The sequence below is a fragment of the Schistocerca serialis genome, chromosome 10 (assembly GCF_023864345.2).
Source record: "Schistocerca serialis cubense isolate TAMUIC-IGC-003099 chromosome 10, iqSchSeri2.2, whole genome shotgun sequence".
NCBI lineage: Eukaryota > Metazoa > Arthropoda > Insecta > Orthoptera > Acrididae > Schistocerca > Schistocerca serialis.
The window spans coordinates 238,151,384-238,176,429 of record NC_064647.1 but is presented as its reverse complement, the minus strand read 5'-3'; the positions used below and the strand labels follow the sequence as shown (position 1 = coordinate 238,176,429).

Genomic DNA, 25,046 nt, shown 5'->3' with positions numbered 1-25,046 from the left:
GCATTCGCTTCGGTTGTCTGCTGCCACAGCCCAATGATGCCCAATTTCGCCACACTGTCCTAATGTGTACGTTCGTCGTACATCCTACAGTGATTTCCTGCGGTTACCTCAAGCAGTGCTGTTTGTCTGTTAGGCCTGACAACTCTACGCAGACGCCGCTGCTCTCGGTCGTTAAGTGAAGGCCGCCTGCCACTGCGTTGTCCGTCGTGGGAGGTAATGGCTGAAGTTTGGTAACCTCGGCACACTCTTGACACTGTGGATTGCGGAGTACTGAATTCCCTAATGATTTCTGGAATGGAAAATCTGATGCGTGTAGTTCGAACTACCATTCCGCATCCATAATCACGTGTGAAATCTTTTCACGTGAATCACTTCTCCGCGAATGCACAGCCCTTTCATACCTTGTCCCTGCAATAGCTACTGCAGTCAACTGTTTGCGTGCGTATCGCTATCCCACGGCTTTGGTCACCTCTGAATGTACTTTCTTACTGCACCACTTACCTGCAGTGGTGTCAGGCGGCATTAATTCTAGCAGTGAGCAGTGGTAATAATGAACATTAGTTTTGCATACACAAGCTATAAAAGGGCAGCCCTTGGGCGGAGCTAGCTGTCATTTATACTCAGGTGATATATATATATATGCTCTACTGATATAAATGGAAGCTGTTTATATGTGGTGGTCACTGGTTTATTTTGTGGTTACAGAGACCATGCGACCTAGCGAGTGTCCTGTAGTGGAGCGACGCGTCGACATCCCCATCAAGTGCAAGGAGCTGGAGCTGGAACTCCTCAAGAGCTGCGTGGAGCACACGGCCGTCGTGGTCATCAACAGGCTCCAGCAGGTAAGCGTGCCACGGCACTTCCTGGCGCAGCATAAGCCCGTTCCAGGTACTAGCTACCTTGAAACATCATACACCAACATGCATTGTTCATCAACTCTGAAAGCAGTATTTGTTTCAGAATTTGTTTGCTATACTAGGTACATGGAGATCACTTTTGGCACTCGTTATGGGGGCCGTGTCATTTGCTCAGTTCATTATATTTAGTCTCCCAGAACGCAATGTATTTTTCGGTCACCGTAAGAGTTCATCACAGACAGTTTGTTTTGATGAAAGATAAAATCACAAAACTATACAGGGGGGGTCCACTGATAGTGACCGGCCCAAATATCTCACGAAATAAGCGCCAAACGAAAAAGCTACAAAGAACGTAACTTGTCTAGCTTCAAGGGGAAAACAGATGCCACTGTGGTTGGCCCGCTAGATGGCGCTGCCATAGGTCAAGCGGATATCAATCCCCATTTTTAATTACATATTCGTGTAGTACGTAAAGAAATATGAATGTTTTAGTTGGACCACTTTTTTCGCTTTGTGATAGATGGCGCTGTAATAGTCACAAACGTATAAGTACGTGGTATCACGTAACATTCCGCCAGTGCGGACCGTATTTGCTTCGTGATACATTACCAGTGTTTAAATGGACCGTTTACCAATTGCGGAAAAGTTCGATATCGATGTATGGTTATTGTGACCAAAATGCCCAACGGGCGTGTGCTATGTATGTATGCTGCTGGGTATCCTGGACGATATCATCCAAGTGTCCGGACCGTTCGCCGGATAGTTACGTTATTTAAGGAAACAGGAAGTGTTCAGCCACATGTGAAACGTCAACCACGACCTGCAACAAATGATGATGCCCAAGTAGGTGTTTTAGCTGCTGTCGCGCCTAATCCGCACATCAGTAGCAGACAAATTGCGCGAGAATCGGGAATCTCAAAAACGTCGGTGTTGAGAATGCTACATCAATATCGATTGCACCCGTACCATATTTCTATGCATCAGGAATTGCATGACGACGACTTTGAACGTCGTGTACAGTTCTGCCACTGGGCACAAGAGAAATTACGGGACGATGACAGATTTTCTGCACGCGTTCTATTTAGCGACAAAGCGTCATTCACCATCAGCGGTAACGTAAACCGGCATAATATGCGCTATTGGGCAACGGAAAATCCACGATGGCTGCGACAAGTGGAACATCAGCGACCTTGGCTGGTTAATGTATGGCGCGGCATTGTTTGAGGAAAGTTAATTGGCCCCCATTTTATCGGTGGCAATCTAAATGGTGCATTGTATGCTGATTTCCTACGTAATGTTCTACCGATGTTACTACAAGATGTTTCACTGCATGACATAATGGCCATGTACTTCCAACATGATGGATATCCGGCACATAGCTCGCGCGCAGTTGAAGCGGAATTGAGTAGCATATTTCATGACAGGTGGATTGGTCGTCGAAGCACCATACCATGGCCCGCACACGTTCAGCGGATATGATGTCGCCGGATTTCCTTCTGTGGGGAAATTTAAAGGATATTTGCTATCGCGATCAACCGACAACGTCTGACAACATGCGTCAGCGCATTGTCAATGCGTGTGCGAACATTACGGAAGGCGAACTACTCGCTGCTGAAAGGAATGTCGTTACACGTATTGCCAAATGGACATCATTTTGAGAATTTATTGCATTAATGTGGTATTTACATGCAATCACGCTGTAACAGCATGCGTTCTCAGAAATGATAAGTTCACAGAGGTGCATATATCACATTGGAACAACCGAAATAAAATTGATTGGCGACACCATGGAATGCTGTGTGCACCACGACCATTTATGTTAAATTAAAAGGAAGGTCAGCGTTGGCCGTAATATTGATGTACACGACGTTCAAAGTCGTCGACATGCAATTCCTGGTGCATAGAAATATGGTACAGGTGCAATCGATGTTGATTGTAGCATTCTCAACACCGCCGTTTTTGAGATTCCCGATTCTCGCGCAATTTGTCTGTCCAGATTAGCCGCGACAGCGGCTAAAACACCTACTTGGGGATCATCATTTGTTGCAGGTCGTGGTTGACGTTTCACATTTGGCTGAACACTTCCTGTTTCCTTAAATAACGTAACTATCCGGCGAACGGTCCGGACACTTGGATGATGTCGCCCAGGATACCGAGCAACATACATAGCACACGTCCGTTGGGCAATTTGATCACAATAGCCATACATCAACACCATATCGACCTTTTCCGCAATTGGTAAACGGTCCGTTTTAACAGGGGTATTGTGTATCACGAAGCAAGTACCGTCCGCACTGGCGGAATGTTACGTGATACCACGTACTTATACTTTGTGACTATTACAGCGCCATCTGTCACAAAGCGAAAAAAGTGGTCCAACTAAAACATTCATATTTCTTTAAGTACTACACGAATATGTGATAAAAAATGGGGGTTCCTGTTTAAAAAACGACCTATGGCAGCACCATCTAGCGGGCCAACCATAGCGCCATCTGGTTTCCCGCTTCAAGTTAGACAAGTTTCGTTCTTTGTAGTTTTTTCGTTTGACGCTTATTTCGTGGGATATTTGGCCCGGTCACGATCAGTGGACCACCCTGTATTTAAGTAACGCTGATTTCGGGTAAGTGAAGGCGGGCTACTTGACGCTCAGCACAGGCTCAACAGCATGTTGCTCAGTATCTTGGTGTTATCTTTGCACTGGACTAGGTTTGTTTCTCCCATTCAGTAGGCATCAGCTTGCCAATAATGTCTGTTTTTGTATCAGTGCTGATACAAACGTTGTTCCATAATATGCGAGCACTGGCTGTGAGCAGCTACAGAATAAAACTCAGTTGAAACAAGGATTTCTAGTACCTGCATGTTAGATAATAATGTGTTCTCTCGAAAAAAAGCAAGCTAGTCCATATCGATAACCGAGGATCATTGCCAATCTACCTGTAATCCCTGCCAAACAAGTAGCAAATCTGCAGCCATTGGAGTGGAGAAAGTGAACAAGCGTTCTTCCAAGACAGCGTGCAGTGAAAGCACAGCACCGGCAGTGGCTAGGGACCACTGAGTGTGCCCTGGAAACCCGACGCCGGCAGGCCTGGGTGAAGCAGTCAAGTGTCACGTGGGTCACGTGTCATGGCTGTCACAGGGCATGGGAGTCGTGTCTGATGAGCTACCGAGCGAGGTCGCGCAGTGCTCGGCACACTGGACTGGCATTCGCGAGGACGACGGTTCAATCCCGCATCTGGCCATCCTGATTGGGGAGTTTTCCACGGTTTCCTGAAATCGCTTCAGGCAAAAGGCGGGATGGTTTCTGTGAATGGGCACGGCCGACTTCCTTCCCTCATCCGGTAGGACCGATGACCTCGCTGTTTGGTCCCCTCCCCTGAATCGACCGACCAATCTTGTGAGCCGTGAGCACCTTGTGTCGTGAGCCGTGCGAGTTGAGAGCTGTGAGGAATGAGAGTCCTGAACCACGAAGGTGCAGGAGTCACAGTGGGGCTGAGAGCCGCGGGCAAGGCCTCCACTTCACGCAGGATTTCAAGCTACAGGCATACTCTTGAATAAGGCAGCGCCCCAGTTAGGGGGGATGAGAGCCCGGCGGTTGGGGTCCAGAGTTGTACGGAGGTCGTTAGTCGCAGGGGAACTTTATTTCATTTTCCAACATATCGTTATGTTAGTTATGCGATGGGAAACATAGCTGTGTTTAGCTTCCTCGTGCTGTATTACCTATCCTAGGTATTTTAACCGAGTAACACTTGATTAATCTGGTTGTTTTGAGTTGAGCATCCACAGGCAGACAGGATCAGAATGACGATGTCGAAGTAGCAAAGCATGATTCCGTTTTAGTCGTTCTATTTACGCTACTGTTAGAGAAAACTGCAGCACAGTAGGAATTGTTTGAATCACTCCAGAGTCGGGAGATGAGTAGAACAGTGCTCTTAGGCCCAGCGGCGCCCCATCGTGTGTGACTGGAGACGTCAAAGTAACAGTTCGTGGCCAGATTTAGGGGAAGGCAACTGGGGCTTCAGCCCCAATTTCCCGCAAGAGAGAGAGTGAGGAGGGGGGGGGGGGGGCGGCAAGGCCCGCAAATTTACTAATGACACCAAATAATATACAAAATTACATTAAAAAAACTTTGTTAACGCTTTCGTATGTCAACCAGCCCTGATAAGCAGGTGCCATTTTGCACTGACATTTTAATGGGTACGCCAGTGGGAGATAGCGGCAGTATTCTGCTTCCGACTCGAAAATATATATGACAGCAATGTGAATCTATTTTGTACATGTAATTAGATACGCAAATAATTATTTTTTTGAAACAACTAAATTATATCAGTTATTCATGTACATCACTGGATAAAAGAAATACGAAATAAATAATTACATTCCTGGCCATTAAAATTGCTACACCACGAAGCTGTGCTACAGACGCGAAATTTAACCGACAGGAAGAACATGCTGTGATATGCAAATGATTAGCTTTTCAGAGCATTCACACAAGGTTGGCGCCGGTGGCGACACCTACAACGTGCTGACATGAGGGAAGTTTCCAACCGATTTCTCATACACAAACAGCAGTTGACCGGCGTTGTCTGGTGAAACGTTGTTGTGATGCCTCGTGTAAGGAGGAGAAATGCGTACCATCACGTTTCCGACTTTGATAAAGGTTGGATTGTAGCCTATCGCGATTGCGGTTTATCGCATCGCTACATTGCTGCTCGCGTTGGTCGAGATCCAATGACTGTTAGAATATGGAATCGGTGGGTTCAGGAGGCTAATACGGAACGCCGTGCTGGATCCCAACGGCCTCGTATCACTAGCAGTCGAGATGACACGCATCTTATCCGCATGGCTGTAACAGATCGTGCAACCATGTCTCGATCCCTGAGTCAACAGATGGGAACTTTTGCAACACAACCATCTGCATGAACAGTTCGACGACGTTTGCAGCAGCATGGACTATCAGCTCGGAGACCGTGGCTGCGGTTACCCTTGACGCTGCATCACAGACAGGAGCGCCTGCGATGGTGTACTCAACGACGAACCTGGGTGCACGAATGGCAAAACGTCATTTTTTCGGATGAATCCAGGTTCTGTTTACAGCATGCTGATGGTCGCATCAGTATTTGGCGACATCGCAGTGAACGCGCATTGGAATCGTGTATTCGTCATCGCCATACTGGCGTATCACTCAGCGTGATGGTATGGGGTGCCACTGGTTACACGTCTCGGTCACCTCTTGTTCACATTGCGGCAAATTTGAACAGTGGACGTTACATTTCAGATGTGTTACGACCCGTGGCTTTTCCCTTCATTCGATCCCTGCGAAACCCTACGTTTCAGCAGGATAATGCACAACCGCATGTTACAGGTCCTGTACGGGCCTTTCTGGATACAGAAAATGTTCGACTGCTGCCCTGGCCAGCACAATCTTCAGATCCCTCACCAACTGAAAACGTCTGGTCAATGGTGGCCGAGCAACTGGCTCGTCACAATGCGCCAGTCACTACTCTTGATGAACTGTGGTATCGTGTTGAAGCTGCATGAGCAGCTGTACCGGTACACGCCAGCCAAGCTCTGTTTGGCTCAATGCCCAAGCGTATCAAGGCCGTTATTACGGCCAAAGGTGGTTGTTCTCGGTACTGATTTTACAGGATCTATGCACCGAAATTGCGTGAAAATGTAATCACATGTCAGTTCTAGAATAATATATTTGTCCGATGAATACTCATATATCATCTGCATTTCTTCTTGGTGTCACAATTTTAATGGCCAGTAGTGTAATTAATTTCAGTAAAAATCGAAGAATATCCGTTAATCGCATGTTATTACTCATTTGGGTTGACCAATGTATAAGGAGAAAATAATCGCAATGAGGAACTGAAGACCGTACGGTCGGTCGTTGCATGCTTGCTGCAAGGAATCTGAGACGTTCAAGAAACATTATTTTAAGCGAGTCAAGGAACATAGTGTAACAAATGTAAATTCTTCTATCTTCTCAATTTGTATGAACAAAAAAAATGGTTCAAATGGCTCTGAGCACTGTGGGACTCAACTTCTGAGGTCATCAGTCCCCTACAACTTAGAACTACTTAAACCTAACTAACGTAAGGACATCACACACACCCATACCCGAGGCAGGATTCGAACCTGCGACAGTAGTGGTCGCGCGGTTCCAGACTGTAGCGCCTAGAACCACTCGGCCACCCAGGTCGGCTTGTAAGAACACATCTAATTACTATTATATTAATATTGTGATCTCTAATATGAATACAATAACTCAGTAGGTTATAGTACATAGCTTCTCTATTCTTTATATTTTCCATGTGCACTCATAACCGCTTTTTGTGTTCTCATAATTTGATACACCATCTCATTTAACTGAGTTCGTTAATTTTAGGGTTCCGTACCTAATGGGCGAAAACGGAACACTTACGGGGCCACTTTGTTATCCATCCAGCTGTCTGTCTCTCTCTGACGGTGTTAAGAACACTTCTTCTAAGGAACAAGTAGACGTATCGAGTTGTAATTTATGTCATATATTAAGTTCTACCGTCCTTTGGCGATCTAAATAGTGAAAATTCTAATTCATTGTAATCAAAAGATACAACTATTTATATCACATACACTATGTGATCAAAAGTATCCGGACACCTGGCTGGCGCCCTCCATCGGTAATGGTGGAATACAGTACGGTGGTGGGCCACCTTTAGCCTTGATAGCAGCTTCCACTCACGCAGGCATACGTTCAGTCAGGTGCTGGAAGGTTTCTTGGGGAATGGCAGCTCATTCTTCACGGAGTGCTGTACTGAGGAGAGGTATTCATGTCGGTCGGTGAGGCCTGGCATGAAGTCGGTGTTCCAAACATCCCAAAAGTGTCCTATAGGATTCAGGTCGGGTCTCTGTGCAGGCCACAGGCCAGTCCATTACAGCGATGTTATTGTCGTGTTACTACTGTGCCACAGGTCGTGCATTATGAACAGGTGCTCGATCGTGTTGATTGATGCAATCGCCATTCCCGAATTGTTCTTCAACAGTGGGTGCTTAGTGCCACGCAAAACAACAAGTTGTGCAAGCCCCCTCTATGAAAAACACGACCACACCATAACACCATAGCCTCCGAATTTTACTGTTGGCACTACGCAGTTTGGCAGATGACGTTCTCCGGGCATTCGCCATACCCAATTCTTGCCATCGGATCGCCACATTGTGTACCGTGATTGGTCACTCCACACATTTTTCCACTGTTCCGTCGTCCAATGTTTACGCTCCTTACAGCAAGCGAGGCGTCGTTTGGCATTTACCATGAAATCCATGTTTGCTCACCTCCCGCCTAACTGTCGTAGTACTTGCAGTGTCTCCTGATGCAGTTTGGAATTCCTGTGTGATGGTCTGGACGGATGTCTGCCTGTTACACATTACGACCCTCTTCAACTGTCGGAGGTCTCCGTCAGTCAACAGACGAGGTCGGCCTGTACGCTTTTGAGCTGTACGTGTCCCTTCACGTGTCCACTTCACTATCAGATCGGAAACAGTGGACGTAGGGACGTTTAGGAAATCTCGCGTACAGACGTATGACACAAGTGACACCCAATCACCCGACCACGTTCGAAGTCCGTGAGTTCCACCGAGCGCCCCATTCTGCTCTCTCACGATGTCTAATGACTACTGAGGTCGCTGATATGGAGTTCCTGGCTGTAGGTGGCAGCACCATGCTCCTAATATGAAAAACGTATGTTTTTGGGGGGTGTCCGGATACTTTTGGTCACATAGTCAAAACCTGCAGGATACTTACCATCGACGTAAAATCAATAAAGTTGCCATGAAGCGAGGCTTCACAGTACAACGAAAGGAAAAAATGCTGAAACTACGAGAGCCATTGTGGACGGTTATTCCGAAATCAAAGGAGTTCTAACCAGCATATCTTCTGATAAGGAGTAAAAAGGGATCATGATAAATGAAGTAATGCATCTTCTGGAAAAGATCAGTGGTCTCAATACAGCTCTAGTTGCCATTTTTTGGACCGACATTTTACAGCAATTAGTGCTAGAAATGAGATGCTACATTGGAACCATTGAAATTGTTTGTTGAATCCAAAAGAGACGAATTTGATAAATACCAAGACACAGCTAAAGGATTGTCAAATACTGATCACTACGTACAGTGGCGTATCAGAAGTAGAAATGTGAGGTTGAATCCGCTCGATTATATAAAGTACAAGAGGATGAAGCTGATCTGTCACCAAAAGAGATGTTTGAAGTGTCAGGTTTTATCCCAGTGATCGATCAACTATGCGTCTCTCTTACTGAACGATTGCATGCATACGACGCTGTCCGTTCGATATTTCGATTTCTCGTCTGCTGCTGCAGAAGAATTGGTAAAGTTTCACAGACGATTTAGAACCGGTCATGGTAGTGAGTTGGTTCAATTTGTATCGTTAACACATTTATACAAAACGGAGTATCAAAAAGACCACTCTAAAGAGCTTAGTACTATCAGATACTTGACAATCAAAATTTCAGAGCTACATTTCCAAACATTGATATTACACTGACAGTGTGGTTGGTAATTGCACAGGAGAGAGCTCTTTTTCAAAAACGAAAATTATCAAAAATTGCTGAGAAGTACGATGAAGTAAAACCGCCCATCAAAATTATCCCAGTCACTTAGAGTGATTTGCTGCTGGAGCTGGATTTCAGCGAAATCATCAATTACTTTTCGTGAAAATAAGCTCGCAAGGTTCCATCCATTAACGTCATATCTCAATTTGCTTTTTTTTTTTTAAAGAAATTGCGAATAGCCCATCTGAGGACGATGTTCCAATTTCAGTTCTTCATTCTTTTCTTTTCTTCCAATATGGCTTCATCTGTTCACTGCGTTTCTTCTTGCTGTCTTCAGATCATTTTGAACCAGTCTTTTTAGCTACTCTGCCTTGCAATCCTTCCGGTTTCAGTACTTTTTCCCGTATGGCTTCTCTGTTGTTTATATCTTCCATTTTTATATTGTTTCTTTCTAAATCATTTTGTACTTCGTTGACCCAACTTTTTGTGGACTTCTTACCCTACAGATATTTGAAAATCTTATTAGTTAATCTACTGTCTTGCATTAGAAACATATGTCCAAAAAACATGAGTCTTATTTTTCTCATTACGTTTGAAATATTTTCTATATTTTGGTATACGAGGTGCGATTGGAAAGTTTTAAGAATAGGCTTTTAATTGTACAATGGTGGTACTTCCATGCTACTGTGATGCATGTCCTTCAAAATAGTCCTCTTCTGACTGAACACACCGACTCCACACTCCTGGAATTTTTTTTTTCCTGAAGTGTGTTAAGGATGCTCTCCGTATTTGCCTGTATGTCTTCAGCCGAGTCAAATCGCTTCCCTTTAAGTGAAAATTTCAGTTTAGGGAACAGGTAGAATTCCGCAGGAGCCAAATCGGGGGAATATGGCGGTTGAGGAAGCACAGGAATTTTGAATTTGGTCAAAAATTCAACTATGGAGAAGGCACGATGAGCCGGAGAATTGTCATGGTGTAGCACCCAACTCTTGTCTGTCCACAGTGCAAGCATTTTCTTCCACACCTTTTAGCGCAAGCGCTCGAGAACACATTTGTAGTATTCCTGGTTAATTGTCTGTCCTCCAGGTGTAAATTAATGATGCACAATACTGGCAGAATCGAAAAAAGTCACCAACATTGTCTTCACCTTCGACCAACTTTGCCGTGCTTTTTTCAGTCATAGTGAACTGGAGTCTTCCACTGCGAAGACTGCACTTTGGATTCCGGACCATATCCATATACCCACGATTCGTCACCTGTAATTACCCTATTTAACAAATCTGGGTCATTTTTAGTCCGATTAATCAGTTCTTGGCACACTTCCAAGTCGATATTGTCTCTGGTCACGTGACAACACATACGGAATGAATTTTGTGAAGACTCGACACATGGTCAGATCTTCCGTTAAAATTGGCTGAACAGCTTAGAAACTTGAAAGTCTCTTCGGGTTTGCTGGCGGATCCTAAAATCAACTTGACTCGATATTTCGGCGGTCCAGCTGGTCGCCATCTTACGGAAAATTCTGCTTCTGCTGATGATTCCCGCTGAGAACTGACGCCAGGCTGCAAATCGACGTCCTATATAGGGCACCGTTCAGTACACGGCGCATGCGCCGCCCATCACAGTTGCTGCCCTCAAAGACAGGGAGGTGGCGCCTCCCTTAGTGGAACACTGCTGGCAACATCAGTAGCAGACAAACTGCGCGAGAATCGGGAATCTCAAAAACGTCGGTGTTGAGAATGCTGCATCAACATCGACTGCACCCGTACCATATTTCTATGCACCAGGAATTGCATGGCGACGACTTCGAACGTCGTGCACAGTTCTGCCACTGGCCACAAGAGAAATTACGGGACGATTCTATTTAGCGACGAAGCGTCATTCGCCAACAGCGGTAACGTAAACCGGCATAATATGCACTACTGGGCAACGGAAAATCGAAGATGGCTGCTACAAGTGGAACATCAGCGACCATGGCTGGTTAATGTATGGTGCGGCATTGTTTGAGGAAGGTTAATTGGCCCCCATTTTATCGATGGCAATCTAAATGGTGCACTGTATGCTGATTTCCTACGTAATGTTCTACCGATGTTACTACAAGATGTTTCACTGCATGACAGAATGGCGATGTACTTCCAACATGATGGATGTCCGGCACATAGCTCGCGCGCAGTTGAAGCGGTATTGAATAGCATATTTCATGACAGGTGGATTGGTCGTCGAAGCACGTTCACCGGATCTGACGTCCCCGGATTTCTTTCTGTGGGGAAAGTTGAAGGATATTTGCCACCGTGATCAACCGACAACGCCTGACAACATGCGTCAGCGCATTGTCAGTGCGTGTGCGAACATTGCGGGAGGCGAACTACTCGCTGTTGAGAGGAATGTCGTTACACGTATTGCCAAATGCATTGAGGTTGACGGACATCGTTTTGAGCATTTATTGCATTAATGTGGTATTTACAGGTAATCACGCTGTAACAGCATGCGTTCTCAGAAATGATAAGATCACAAAGGTACATGTATCACATTGGAACAACCGAAATAAAATGTTCAAACGTATCTACGTTCTGTATTTTAATTTGAAAAACCTACCTGTTACCAACTGTTCGTCTGAAATTGTGAGCCATATGTTTGTGACTATTACAGCGCCATCTATCACAAAGAAAAAAAAAGTGGTCCAAATAAAACATTCATATTTCTTTACATACTACACGAATATGTAATAAAAAAATGAGGGTTCCTATTTAAAAAACGCAGTTTATATCCGTCTGACCAATGGCAGCGCCATCTAGTGGGCCAATCATTGCGCCATCTGGTTTCCCCCTTCAAGCTAGACAAGTTTCGTTCTTTGTAGTTTTTGTCGTTTGACGCTTCTTTCGTGCGATTTTTAGCCCGGTCACTATCAATGGACTACCCTGTATATTCTCTGATTTAAAATGTTGACGTGAGATTTTCATTGTCGCCGCTTCCTCCCCCCAAAGGAGTTTTGGTAAGATTTTGCCGGATACTTCCCCTCCCATGTTGAACCTGCGTGATGGAACCTGCGTGCTCGTCTGAGACATTCGACCAGAGCGGCTCCATTTGACTCACCTGGGACGTTCCCCAGACATGAGACACCAGCGGCTCCCGCTGTTATCACAGTCAGTAGGCAGGTGGCCTTTTGGCCAGTGGTGTGCCAGTCGCAGCAGTTAAGTGCAGTGCGCGCGATGAACTTCCATAAGTCTACCCACACACACGCTTACCAGTTAAAAGAAGCAGATGGGCAGACAGCCGTGAGTATTCGTGAGAATTATAACTTCCAAACGCTTCAGAAGGTATCCTGACGATCTCACAAGAAAACAGTTTTAAGCAAGTTGAGCCATACAACTTGCACAAACAGTATGAACGGTTTGCTATAGACAGCTGTTTCTGGAGCCGTGCAACGCAGTAAATGTCTCTTTCCCCTCTACTTGTAGCACACATTATTTCTTCTTACTGCTGTTACCGTAACTGCTGTGATGGCTGGACACTTCTATTCAACCAGCGTACAGCCTGAAACGGAACTCCACTGAATAACAGTGTTAATGTTGACGGAATGCGCAGTGTCTCTTGACTACGTGTCTTGCTGTGGTATATCGAGAGATTGTAGCAATGGAATATTGTACTGAAATGCAGGAGGCTCTGCAACGAATTGACGCTTGGTGCAGGGAGTAGCAATTGAATCTCAATGTAGACAACTGTAATGTGCTGCGAATACATAGAACGAAAGATCCTTTGTCATTTAGCTGCAATATAGCAGGTCAGCAACTGGAAGCAGTTAATTCCATAAATTATCCGGGAGTACGCATTAGGAGTGATTTAAAATGGAATGACCATATAAAATTAATCGTCGGTAAAGCAGATGCCAGACTGAGATTCATTGGAAGAATCCTAAGGAAATGCAATCCGAAAACAAAGGAAGTAGGTTACAGTACACCTGTTCGCCCACTTCTTGAATACTTCTCACCGGTGTGGGATCCGTACCAGATATGGTTGATATAAGAGAGAGAGAAGATCCAACGGAGAGCAGCGCGCTTCGTTACAGGATCATTTATCAATCGCGAAAGCATTACGGAGATGATAGATAAACTCCAGTGGAAGACTCTGCAGGAGAGACGCTCAGTAGCTCGGTACGGGCTTTTGTTGAAGTTTCGAGAACATACCTTCACCGAGGAGTGAAGCAGTATATTACTCCCTCCTACGTATATCTCGCTTAGACACCATAAGGATAAAACCAGAGAGATTAGAGCCCACACAGAGGCATACCGACAATCTTTCTTTCCACGACCGAGACTGGAATAGAAGGAAGAACCGATAGAGGTACTCAAAGTACTCTCCGCCACACACCGTCAGGTGGCTTGCGGAGTATGGATATAGATGTAGATGTATACTGGAGACAACCATGTGCCACTCACCCTCGGTGCCTGCTGTTATACGGCAGTAACGCCCACTTTCCTCTTCCCCAAGCCCTGTAACTTGTGTAGAGTACTGTTTGGTTCTGTCTCCCGTTCGTTTTTCCCGGCAGTGGGAGTTGTACTTTAGCAGTGATAGACAGCAATAGGTACAGGTTTAGTGATGAAAAGTTGACCGACGTGCACCTCGTGTTTTAGTTCGCTAAATAGAATGGAACAGCGGCAGGACGAGTCTGTACTGAGCTGTTTCCGCAATGACGGCAACCACGTCACAGGGCTTTTGAATCTCAGGTTTGTTGCATTTCCCTCTGTTTCGACATACAGCTGTTGGTGGTAGCACATTACAGGCTTATTCAGAGATATGAAGCTAGTTCCACGGAAACAACGACAATCGTAGCAAGAAACCGAATAAATCGTAGTTGCGTTATTACTCAGTAACGACTGGGGCTGTTGATATTTTTAAAAATATGGGGAATCTGATATATCTACATTTAAAAGCAGTATCATTTCCGGCCCTCGATGTGTCGAAAAATGTATAGATGTATCGGCGGAAAAACTGTCGACGTACGGGCCTATAAAAATATCGGCAGACATTGTAAATATAATGTTGATTTTAGAGCCGCGTATTTAAGCATTGATTTATTATTAGATTGTAAATCAACAAACTAGCAGCCTGCCTATCTCCCTTAAAGCAAGAAGAATAAGCAAAACTATGCACCTTCATGCTTGGTGATAACCACTTCGCTAACAATGATAACTGCATGTAAGTGGCAAAATAAAAGGCGTCCGAAGCGACCGTCGTTCGGTTTCGTCACACATGGGATGTGTCCGGAACACTTCATGCTGACTTGCCTGTTTCTTCATTTTTGCAAACGGCAGCGAGCTAGCAGTCGCAGTTTATAGATAGCGTGGTGAAACTAAAAGTTGAAGTTTCTGTTACTAGCCCACTGAGTGCCGGCTACGTCAGCATTTCCCTCGTCTCCGCCCACTGCAAAGACCAATCTTGTCATTTATGTTTTTGTTCATCGTTTTTCAGCAAATGTTTTTGAAGGATGTCGATGTGAAGAAATAGCGCACTAGTTCCGTTAAAAACTCTTTTTAACGCAAATGGTGTGCTATTTCACTATATCGCAAATCTTATTCCATTGAGCCCCCCCCCCCCCCCCCCTCAGCCCCACCCAGTGCAGTCGGACTACTTTGTGCTTCACACAGTCAAAGAGACGTGGACGTGATGAAAGCTCAAAAAGCAGTACGAGTCCACCCAGTGAAAGTAAAATTATGTTCTACTACAATTTTAAAAGTGTAATTACAAATATGTATCGAAAGTTGCGATAAAAATAATATAAAATAAAAATATCAGCTTTCTACGTTGACATTTCGATATATCGGCAAATATACAATCGCCTATAAATACCGGTATTTTCCGGAAAAGTATCGATATATCGTTAATTGTTCAACAGCCCTAGTACTGACCCATGCAGACTGGCTGTGGCAAGAAGAGCGTTACAGAAAAACATAAAAGTGTTAATGTCGAATATAAATTTAAATGTTAGGAAGTCTTTTCTGAAGGGATTTGTCTGGAGCCTAACCTTGTACGGAAGTGAAATGTGGACGAATTAGAAGCCCAGACAAGTCAAGAGGCTTCCGAAAGGTGTTACAGAAGAACGTTGAAGATCAGGTGGATAAAAATTTTAGGTGGCGCTCAAGGCATGGATACAGTAAGCACTTTGAAATGCATATATAGACTGCAATAATTATGCAAAGATGAAGAGTCTTGCACAGGACAGCCTATGACGTGGAGAGCTGCATCAAACCAGCAAGGAAGCATTATTTACTTAACAAGATAATTAGTGAATAGAGCGTTACATATTTGTTACTATAAGTACATGTCTGTTTGTACGGAAGACCGGCGTAAATTAAAGAATGTGCTGTCCAGATATCCTTTTATCAAAGGTAATTATGGATTCCTCAATGTATCAATACTCTTAAGACAACGATACTTTTCCTTGGATGCTGTGTCCCTATCCACGCCACTCAGCTTCTTTACTCTCGGTTCGTAACGGTGGCTGCGGGAACAGCGCGGCGGATTGCTAACCGAAGGGGCCCGGGTTCGATTCTTGGCCGATCCGAGATATTTTCCCCGCTCGGCGACTGGCTGTCGTGTTGGTCTATCTTCGTACCGTGATAAATGACAAGAAAGTCACCCACATGGCGTAATATAACAAGTTTAAACATAAGCAAGTTCGTACCACGGTACGGCTTGGTTGTGATTTATGTTCGCAATTGGCGAAACACACTGTCGTATGTTCCACTGTTAAGATGGCCGTATGGACACATACCGAAAGACAATTCTTGAAGAAATTAAAAAAATCCCGGTTCGTAGGTATTACGCTACTGGCCATTAAAATTGCTACACCACGAAGAAATGCAGATGATAAACGGGTATTCATTGGACAAATATATTATACAAGAACTGACATGTGATTACGTTTTCACGCAATTTGGGTGCATAGATCCTGAGAAATCAGTACCCACAACAACCACCTCTGGCTGTAATAACGGCCTTGATACGCCTGGGCGTTGAGTCAAACAGAGGTTGGATGACGTGTACAGGTAGAGCTGCCCATGCAGCTTCAACACGATACCACAGTTCATCAAGAGTAGTGACTGGCGTATTGTGACGAGCCAGTTGCTCGGCCACCATTGACCAGACGTTTTCAATTGGTGAGAGATGTGGAGAATGTGCTAGCCAGGGCAGCAGTCGCACATTTTCTGTATCCAGAAGGGCCCGTACAGGAACTGCAACATGCGGTCGTACATTATCCTGCTGAAATGTAGGGTTTCGCAGGGATCCAATGGAGCGTAAAGCCACGGGTCGTAACACAACTGAAATGTAACGTCCACTGTTCAAAGTGCCGTCAGTGCGAACAAGAGGTGACCGACACGTGTAACCAATGGCACCCCATACCATCACGCCGGGTGATACGCCAGTATGGCGATGACGAATACACGCTTCCAATGTGCGTTCACCGCGATGTCGCCAAACACGGATGCGACCATGACGGTGATGTAAACAGAACCTGGATTCATCCGAAAAAATGACGTTTAGCCATTCGTACACCCAGGTTCGTCGTTGAGTACACCATCGCAGGCGCTCCTGTCTGTGATGCAGCGTCAAGGGTAACCGCAGCCACGGTCTCCGAGTTCATGGTCTATGCTGCTGCAAACGTCGTCGAACTGTTCGTTGACTCAGGGATCGAGACGTGGCTGCACGATCCGTTACAGCCCGGTGGATAAGATGCCTGTCATCTCGACTGCTAGTGGTACGAGGCCGTTGGGATTCAGCACGGCGTTCCGTATTACGCTCCTGAAACCACTGATTCCATATTCTGCTAACAGTCATTGGATCTCGACCAACGCGAGCAGCAGTGTCGCGATACGATAAACCGCAGTCGTGGTAAGCTACAATCCGACCTTTATCAAAGTCGGAAATGTGATGGTACGCATTTCTCCTTCTTACACGAGGCAGCACAACAACATTTCACCATGCAACGCCGGTCAACTGCTATTGTATGAGAAATCGGTTGGAAACTTTCCTCATGTCAGCACGTTGTAGGTGTCGCCACCGGCGCCAACCTTGTGTGAATGCTCTGAAAAGCTAATCATTTGCATATGACAGCATCTTCTTCCTGTCGGTTAAATTTCGCGTCTGTAGCACGTCATCTTGGTGGTGTAGCAATTTCAATGGCCAGTAGTGTACTATCTATCCGCTGGAGAATGTTTGCGGATTCCACGTTTTCTCAATCAGAAATTTGTTCGACGACGCAGGTTAGTCGAGGAACACTATCAAGTTCATCACTGTCATAATTTTCCTTCTAATTACACCTACCCCAAGATTCGTATTTTTTTCAAAATCATTAATTATGTACTCTTAATCAGTAAACCGGATACTGCACAATTTGACCAAAAGGAAGCGTGCGGAATGTATAATAAATTTGTTTATGGCGTGTTCCACGTCCTTGAGTATCTCCCCGCTGTGGGTGCATCGAAAGAAAAGTACACCGAGATGATAAAAGTTACGGGGTGGGGTACCTGCTAACATCGTGTCGGACCTCTCTTTGCCCGACATGGACTCAACATGTCGTCGGATGTTTCCTGCAGACATGCTGAGCCATGCTGACTATGTAGTCGCCCCTAATTGCGACAGTGTTGCCGCCGCAGGATTTTGCACGCGTACTGACACCTCGACTGTGCCACTTAAATGTTCGATGGAATTCGCGTTGGGCAATTTTGGTGGCCACACCATTCGCCCGAATTGTCCAGACTGTTCTTCAAACAATTAGCGAGCAATTGTGTCCCAGAGATGTCATCCATAAAAATTCGATAGTTGTTTTGGAAGAGGAAGTGCACGGATCGCTACAAATGGTCTCGAAGTAGCCGAACCTAACCAAGACCCAGGCAATTCCGTGTCAACACGGCCCACACCATTTCGGAGCCCGCACCAGCTTGCACAGTGCCTTGTTGGCAACTTGTGCCCACGGCTTCGTGGGGTGTGCGCCCCACACTCGAACCTTGCCATCAGCTCTTACCAACTGAGATCGAGACTCGTCTGGTCAGGCCACAGTTTTTCAGTCGCGCTGAGTCCAACCGATGCGGTCGGGAGTCCAGGAGAGGCGCTGCAGGCGACGTCGTGCTGTCAGCAAAGCCACTCGGGTCGGTCGTCTGCTGCCACAGACCATTGACGCCAAGCTGAGCTGCACAGTTCTAACGGTTACGTTCGTGGCACGTCGCACATTGATTTCTGCGATTGTTTTTCGCAGTGTCGCTTGTCTGTTGACACTGACAATTGTACACAAACGCCGCTCCTCCCGGTCGTTAAGGCTTTTTTTCCCCCATTCCTCACTCTGAGGGAGTGAGGCGGGCACATGGAGAGCCTATTGCTCTTTTGTGCCTTATATTAACTTTTTATTTTGAGAAATGGGGTTTGGGTTTCCTCATCTTATTCTGATTCTGATCTCGTATGTTATCGCTTTCTGTCGCGTGGGAGGGTATTGAGATCCTGGCATTTGCCAGAGTGCTGAGGGAAACATCTCTAAAACCTCAGCAAGGATCTGTTGAAGCTTCTCTTTCTTGTGTTTTGTTGTTTTCTCTTCTTTGGTGTCTTGTTAGTGTGTGGTCGTGATTTTCATTCTTGTTTTATGTGTCGTCTTCCTCTTCAGATTCTTCGTCCTGTAGGTGTTTTATCATGTCCTGTTGTATGTCATCGTCAGTCAAGTTTGTTGCTGAATTCGCATCCATTGCCTTTATGCTTGTTTTGATTACTATAGGCGGATAGGGGTATTTTTTTGTGGGTATCTCAGAACGGTGTAATTTCTTAGTAAAATGTCTGTTGTGGCTGTTCTATTGTGCAATCTGTTGGTGCCGATTTTAGCAGTTAATTCTAGCCATCTTTTCCTTAGGGGGGTCCGCAGCTCGTCGTCGTGCGGTAGCGTTCTCGCTTCCCATGCCCGGGTTCCCGGGTTCGATTCCCGGCGGGGTCAGGGATTTTCTCTGCCTCGGGATGACTGGGTGTTGTGTGCTGTCCTTAGGTTAGTTAGATTTAAGTAGTTCTAAGTTCTAGGGGACTGATGACCATAGATGTTAAGTCCCATAGTGCTCAGAGCCATTTGATCCATTTTTTCCTTAGGGAGTGCACTTGTGCGTTTCTGTATACTAATTCATTTCGTGTCCTGGGGTTCATCTGGCCTGCTATCCTTAGTATTTTCCTTTCTGTTGCCATTATCCTCCGTGTCACTGTTTTGTTCGCCATCTATACCGGTGCGGCATATTCCAGTATGGGGCGGACAAAAGCTTTGTAGGTGTAGATCATTGTATCCCTTTTGGCTCCGTTTGTTCTGCCTCTGAGTAGGCGAAGTACGTTTAGTCTTGTTTTGGCTTTTGTCGTGATGTCTCTAGAGTGTGCCTCCCATGACATATATTTGTCGAGTGTAATGCCCAGATATCTTGCCGTGTCTTTCGCTTTTATGGTTTGTCCCCATAGTTGTAACCTGCAGTCTTCTTGGTTCCGTCTGCGCGTGCGGGCTCGTTTGTGTTTTAACAGAATAAGTTGTGTCTTGGCAGCGTTAGGCTTCATAGTAGGGATAGGTAGTCTTGAGTTTGTGAGTTGTCGTCCGCGTACAATGTCACACCCTCGTTCCAGTTGTTGGGTAGTGGGATGTCTGTCGTGTACAATGTATATAGCAGGGGACATATGATGGCTCCCTGTGGGACTCCCGCTTTTGGCATAAAAGGGTCTGATTCCGCATCGTTGACGACGACCTTGGATGGGCGATTTTCGAGGATGTTCGATAAGAGTGTGGTGATCTTCGCTGGTACCCCCATTTTTAGGAGCTTGTAATATAGGCCGTTGTGCCTCATTTTGTTAAGTGAAGGCCGTCGGCGAGTGCGTTGCCAGTGGTGAGAGGTGATACATTAAATTTGATATTCTCGGCACTCTCTTGACGCTGACGATCTCGGCATATTGAATTCCCTAACGATTTTCGAAGTGGAATGTCCCATGTGTGTCGTTCCAACTGCCATTCTGCATTCAAAGTGTGTTAATTTTCGCCGTGTGGCCATAATCACGTCGGAAATCTTTTAACATGAATAACCTGAGCTCAAATGACAGCACCGCCAATGCACTGTATATGTGGATATCGCTATCCCATCACTTACGTCGCCTCATTGTATATCTGTCTCCATACACCGTCTCTTCTTTTTCTTTTTCACGTGTTCAGTCGTATAAGCCATTCAAGTCATCTCTTCCCGAGAACATCCCACTGAATGTTCGCAAGGGAAGCGGTTAAAACGTAGAGCTAAGTATGGTACACATTTTCGGCCATTCCCGACGCACAATTAAATAATTTATTTCTACATTCATGAACGATGTCTGTTACAGATTTATTTCTGCACTCTCACTTCGCTCCTGTACAACAGAAGAACATTTGTGAAACATCGCCGAGCTTCTGCTCAGTCTTTAATGACCTCGATATTGCCAAGGCTTTAAATCCTAACCTTTATTCTTTTTCTCGAAATAACTTAATCGTGATTTTGGCTACGCAGATTTTGAAATCGCGTCTGTTGGAAATTTGTTCACCAAGTGTACGGATTTCTCTAAGTTATCTTTGGAGGCTGCTAAAACTGATAATTGCCTAGTCAAAATGTTCAAATGTGTGAGATATCCTATGGGACTTAACTGCTAAGGTTATGAGTCCCTAAGGACTCGAACCTCCGCCGGGACCAGCCGCACAGTTCATGACTGCAGCGCCTTAGACCGAATTGCCTAGTCATTTTCCAATAGATCTCTCTCTCTCTCTCTCTCTCTCTCTCTCTCTCTCTCTCTCTCTCTCTCTCTCTCTCCCCCCCCCTCCCCCACACGCACACACATTAAGTTAATAACCTACATTTCAAAATGCCATTCTTTGTCCAACGGCTGAGAAACTGAATGTGAGTTCATACCCTGGCTGACAGAATGGTGGCGCACCCAGAAGAACTTCGTACGCGTGCCAACCGTCCGGCGAGTGCGTAGAGTCTGTGTGACAGGTAGACTGGTCACCCCAGTGCAACTGTATTGTTGGTTATCAGTATTGTTACCAGGCCTGGTAGTATATACACTGAAGAGCCAAAGAAACTGATCGTGTAGGGCCCCCGTGAGCACGTAGAAGTGCCACAACACAACGTGGTACGGATTCGACTAGCGTCAGAAGTTGTGCTGGAGGGAAATGACACCATGAATCCTGCATGGCTGTCCATAAACCCATAAGAGTACGAGGGGGTGGAAATCTCTTCTGAACAGCAAGTTTGGAAGATATCCCAGATGTGCTCAATAATGTTCATGTCTGGCAGTTTATTGGGCAGCGGAAGTGTTTAAACTCAGAAGAGTGTTCCGGAGTCCCTCTGTAGCAATTCTGGATGTGTGAGGTGTAGCATTGTCCTGTTGAAATTGTCCAAGTTCGTCGGAGTGCACAATGGACATGAAAGGATGTAGGTGACCAGACAGGATACTTACGTATGTTTCACCTGTCAGAGTCGTATGTAGGCGTATCAGGGGACGCATATCACTCCAATTCAACACGGCCCATACAATTACAGAGCCTCCACCAGCTTGAACAGTCCCCTGCTGACATGCAGGGTCCTTGGATTCATGAGGTTGTCTCCATACCCGTACACGTCCATCTGCTAGATACAATTTGAAACGAAACTCGTCCGACCAGGCAAAATGCTTCCACTCATCAACAGTCGAATGTCGGTGTTGAGGGGCCCAGGTAAGGTGTAAAACACCAGCGGTCCTTCAGCTCCAAGAGCCCATGTCGATGATGTTTCGTTAAATGGTTCGGACGCCGACACTTGTTGATGGGCCAGCATTGAAGTCTGCAGGAATATGCGGAAGGGTTGCACTTCTGTCACCTGGAACGACTCTCTTCAGTCGTCGTTGGTCCCGTTCTTGCAGGATTTTTTCCAGCCGCAGTGATGTCGGAGATTTGATCTTTTACCGGATTCCTAGTATTCACGGTACACTAGTCAAATGGTCATACTGGAAAATCCCCACGTCATCGGTATCTCGGAGGTGCTGTGTCCCATCGCTTTGTGTACCGACTATCCCATCACAATCAGACTCACTTAAATCTTGATTACCTGCCATTGTAGCAGCAATAACCGATCTAACAACTTCGCCAGACGCTAGTTGTATTATACATTTAAATACGCATGCCTATACCATTTACTTTGGCGCTTCAGTGAGTAAAGGGCGTGAACACTGTCAGACGGCGAGTGACCACAGTGAAGGACACGGAGTTGCAGCGTACACTTGTCACTTATATTGTTGGCAGTTGACAAGAGTCTCAAAGCGGCCTCGCTGTGCCTCCGCATTTGGCTGGATGTTTAAATCGTGCCGTAGCCAGATTTCTGTGATCCGATGTGGGACTGGATGTGAACGTGAGGCCAGGCACGGTGGTCGCCAACATTCTGGTCGACCGCTGCTGACCACCAGTAGGGAGGATCACCGTCTTGTGCACCAAGTGCGTCATAACCTGTTCAACATCTGCGCCCGCCATCAGGGAACCAATAATGGACTTCTGCATATATTTTGTCACAATTTTGCGTTTTTCATTCATCTGACTGGTTTGATACGGCCCGCTAGCATTTTGTCCCCTGCACGAACCTCTTCGTCTCGGAGACCATAGTAGGCGGTCAACTTGACGTTTGTTCTGCACATCTGTTCTGCAGCAGCCAGTGTGCGTTCAGTAGTGCTCGCAGCGCTCTGCTGTGTTCGTCGTTACTAACGCGAGCAGTAAACGTGATCGTAGCGAGCTATTTAGTGAATTTTGATTCCATTTGTTGCGATTTGTCACTGCTGATGGTGGTGGTGAGCGAAGCTTCTGTAGAAGCAAGCAAGAGGCGTAATTTGTAGTGTATGCGCTTCCTTCAGACGCGACGCACGTGTATGGACTTAACCGCAAAAGTCGCCTAGAACAGGCAACAATGCAGTCCCCGTCCGTGTGTCGAGCTGCGCGAACCGCCATCTTTCGTGAGTAGGGCTATGGTAGCAGTCAAACTAGGGAACTGCTGGCCTGTGCGTAGACTGCCGTCAGCACACCACCACAAACGAGCGCGTTTGGCGTGCTGACGTGTCTGGGAAGAAGAGGCTGCTGACGAATGCTGTCGCTCCATGATCTCGTGTGAAAGTGTTGCCGTGCCATTTTCCGACAGAACAGTATCTCTGCGAAGTGTCTGCGAGATTCTGAGATAACTCTAGTGGCGTGCAAGACTCGCAGATCTGTCAGATTCCGGGATGAGAAATATCGGTTACATCTGCTGTGGGAAATCGTCCTGGCCACTGGCGGTGCGACGTCATACTACCAAGTGCGCTCATGCTGTCAAGGCCTTTGCAAATGCAATCAATAAAAACTAAACTCCGCCCGAAGAGGCCATGAAGGCCCAACGGTACCGACCGGCCACCGAGTCATCCTCAGGTCGTAGGCGTCACTGGATGCGGCTATGGAGGGGCACGTGGTCAGCACACCGCTCTCCCTTCCGTGCGTCAGTTTACGAGACTGGAGCCGCCACTGCTCAGACAAGTAGCTCCTCAGTGTACATGCCGCGTCAAATCAGGATAAATCTCCAAGCTTTCGACCACTACCTCCATGGTCGTCGTCAGGGCTAAAACTGACTGTCGTGAACTAGCGAGGTTCCCACTTTTATATGCAAAGGACGGCTACTGATTGGCTGGAATACGTCAGCGATATGGCGCGTAGCGAAGTGCTGCCCTCTACTTACATAGATGTAGTTGCTATCCCGCGTTGCTTGCAGCGCCATCCCTTGAATCAGGAGGTAAAGTGCGAGAAGTTTTTCTCCGCGATTTTTCTTTATCCAGTGCACTCTTCCAAGTGTTGCTCTACCAACACATCTAAAAAAGGTAACTTCCCTTCCTTCTCTACCTCCAATGTAAATTTTATGTTTGGATGTACACCATTCAGATGTTCGACGAACTGCTGCAGCGTGTCGCTGCCGTGTGGCCAGATTAAAAAAGTATCGTCGACGTATCTGTAGAAGCATGATGGGCGGAGGTGAGCACTGCTCAGGGCTCGTTCTTCGAAGTCCTCCATGAAAAAATTCGCTATTGCTGGTGACAGTGGCGAACCCATGGCTGTTCCATCAGTCATTTCATAATAATTTCCACTGTATAAGAAATAAGTGGTCGTCAAGGTATGCCGGAACAACTTCAAAATTGGTAGAGTGAAAGCCGGATGGACGACTGGGCCATTCTGTGTACAGGAAGCCAACCCATACAGACTTATATCTGCATAGCCATAGCTTCCATCATCCGTCTCAGAAGAGAGCTATGCTGAATACTTTAGTACACAGAGCCAGGACTATTTCCGACAAGGACCACCTCGGTCCCGAGATCAACCATTTGACGACTGTTTTCAAGAGGAATGGTTATTCTGCCGGTGAAATTAAATCAGTATTGTCCAAGAAAGTAAGACACGATGCCGGCCACATACAAGAAGAGGACCAACACATAGCGCGGCTTCCTTTTTGCGGTGCTACAACGAGCAAGATAGCCAGAGTCCTGAAGAGGCAAGGAATAAAACCAGTTTTCCGACCACCTAGGAAAATTAAGGAAATGTTGAGACCAGTCAAAGATAGTCTCGGCTTAAGAGTGC

General features: G+C 46.0%; 1 protein-coding gene across 3 annotated transcripts in view; it reads left to right on the top strand.

Moving 5' to 3' along the window:
- The window catches only part of LOC126424764 (putative mediator of RNA polymerase II transcription subunit 12), a 454,189-nt gene that overhangs the window by 91,016 nt on the left and 338,127 nt on the right, over positions 1 to 25,046 (top strand). For all 3 annotated transcript variants that reach the window (XM_050087514.1, XM_050087513.1, XM_050087515.1), the window contains one exon: positions 706 to 842. In XM_050087514.1, the coding sequence (XP_049943471.1) occupies positions 711 to 842 (132 nt within the window). In that variant the 5' untranslated portion in view covers positions 706 to 710. The remainder of the gene's footprint in view (positions 1 to 705; positions 843 to 25,046) is intronic.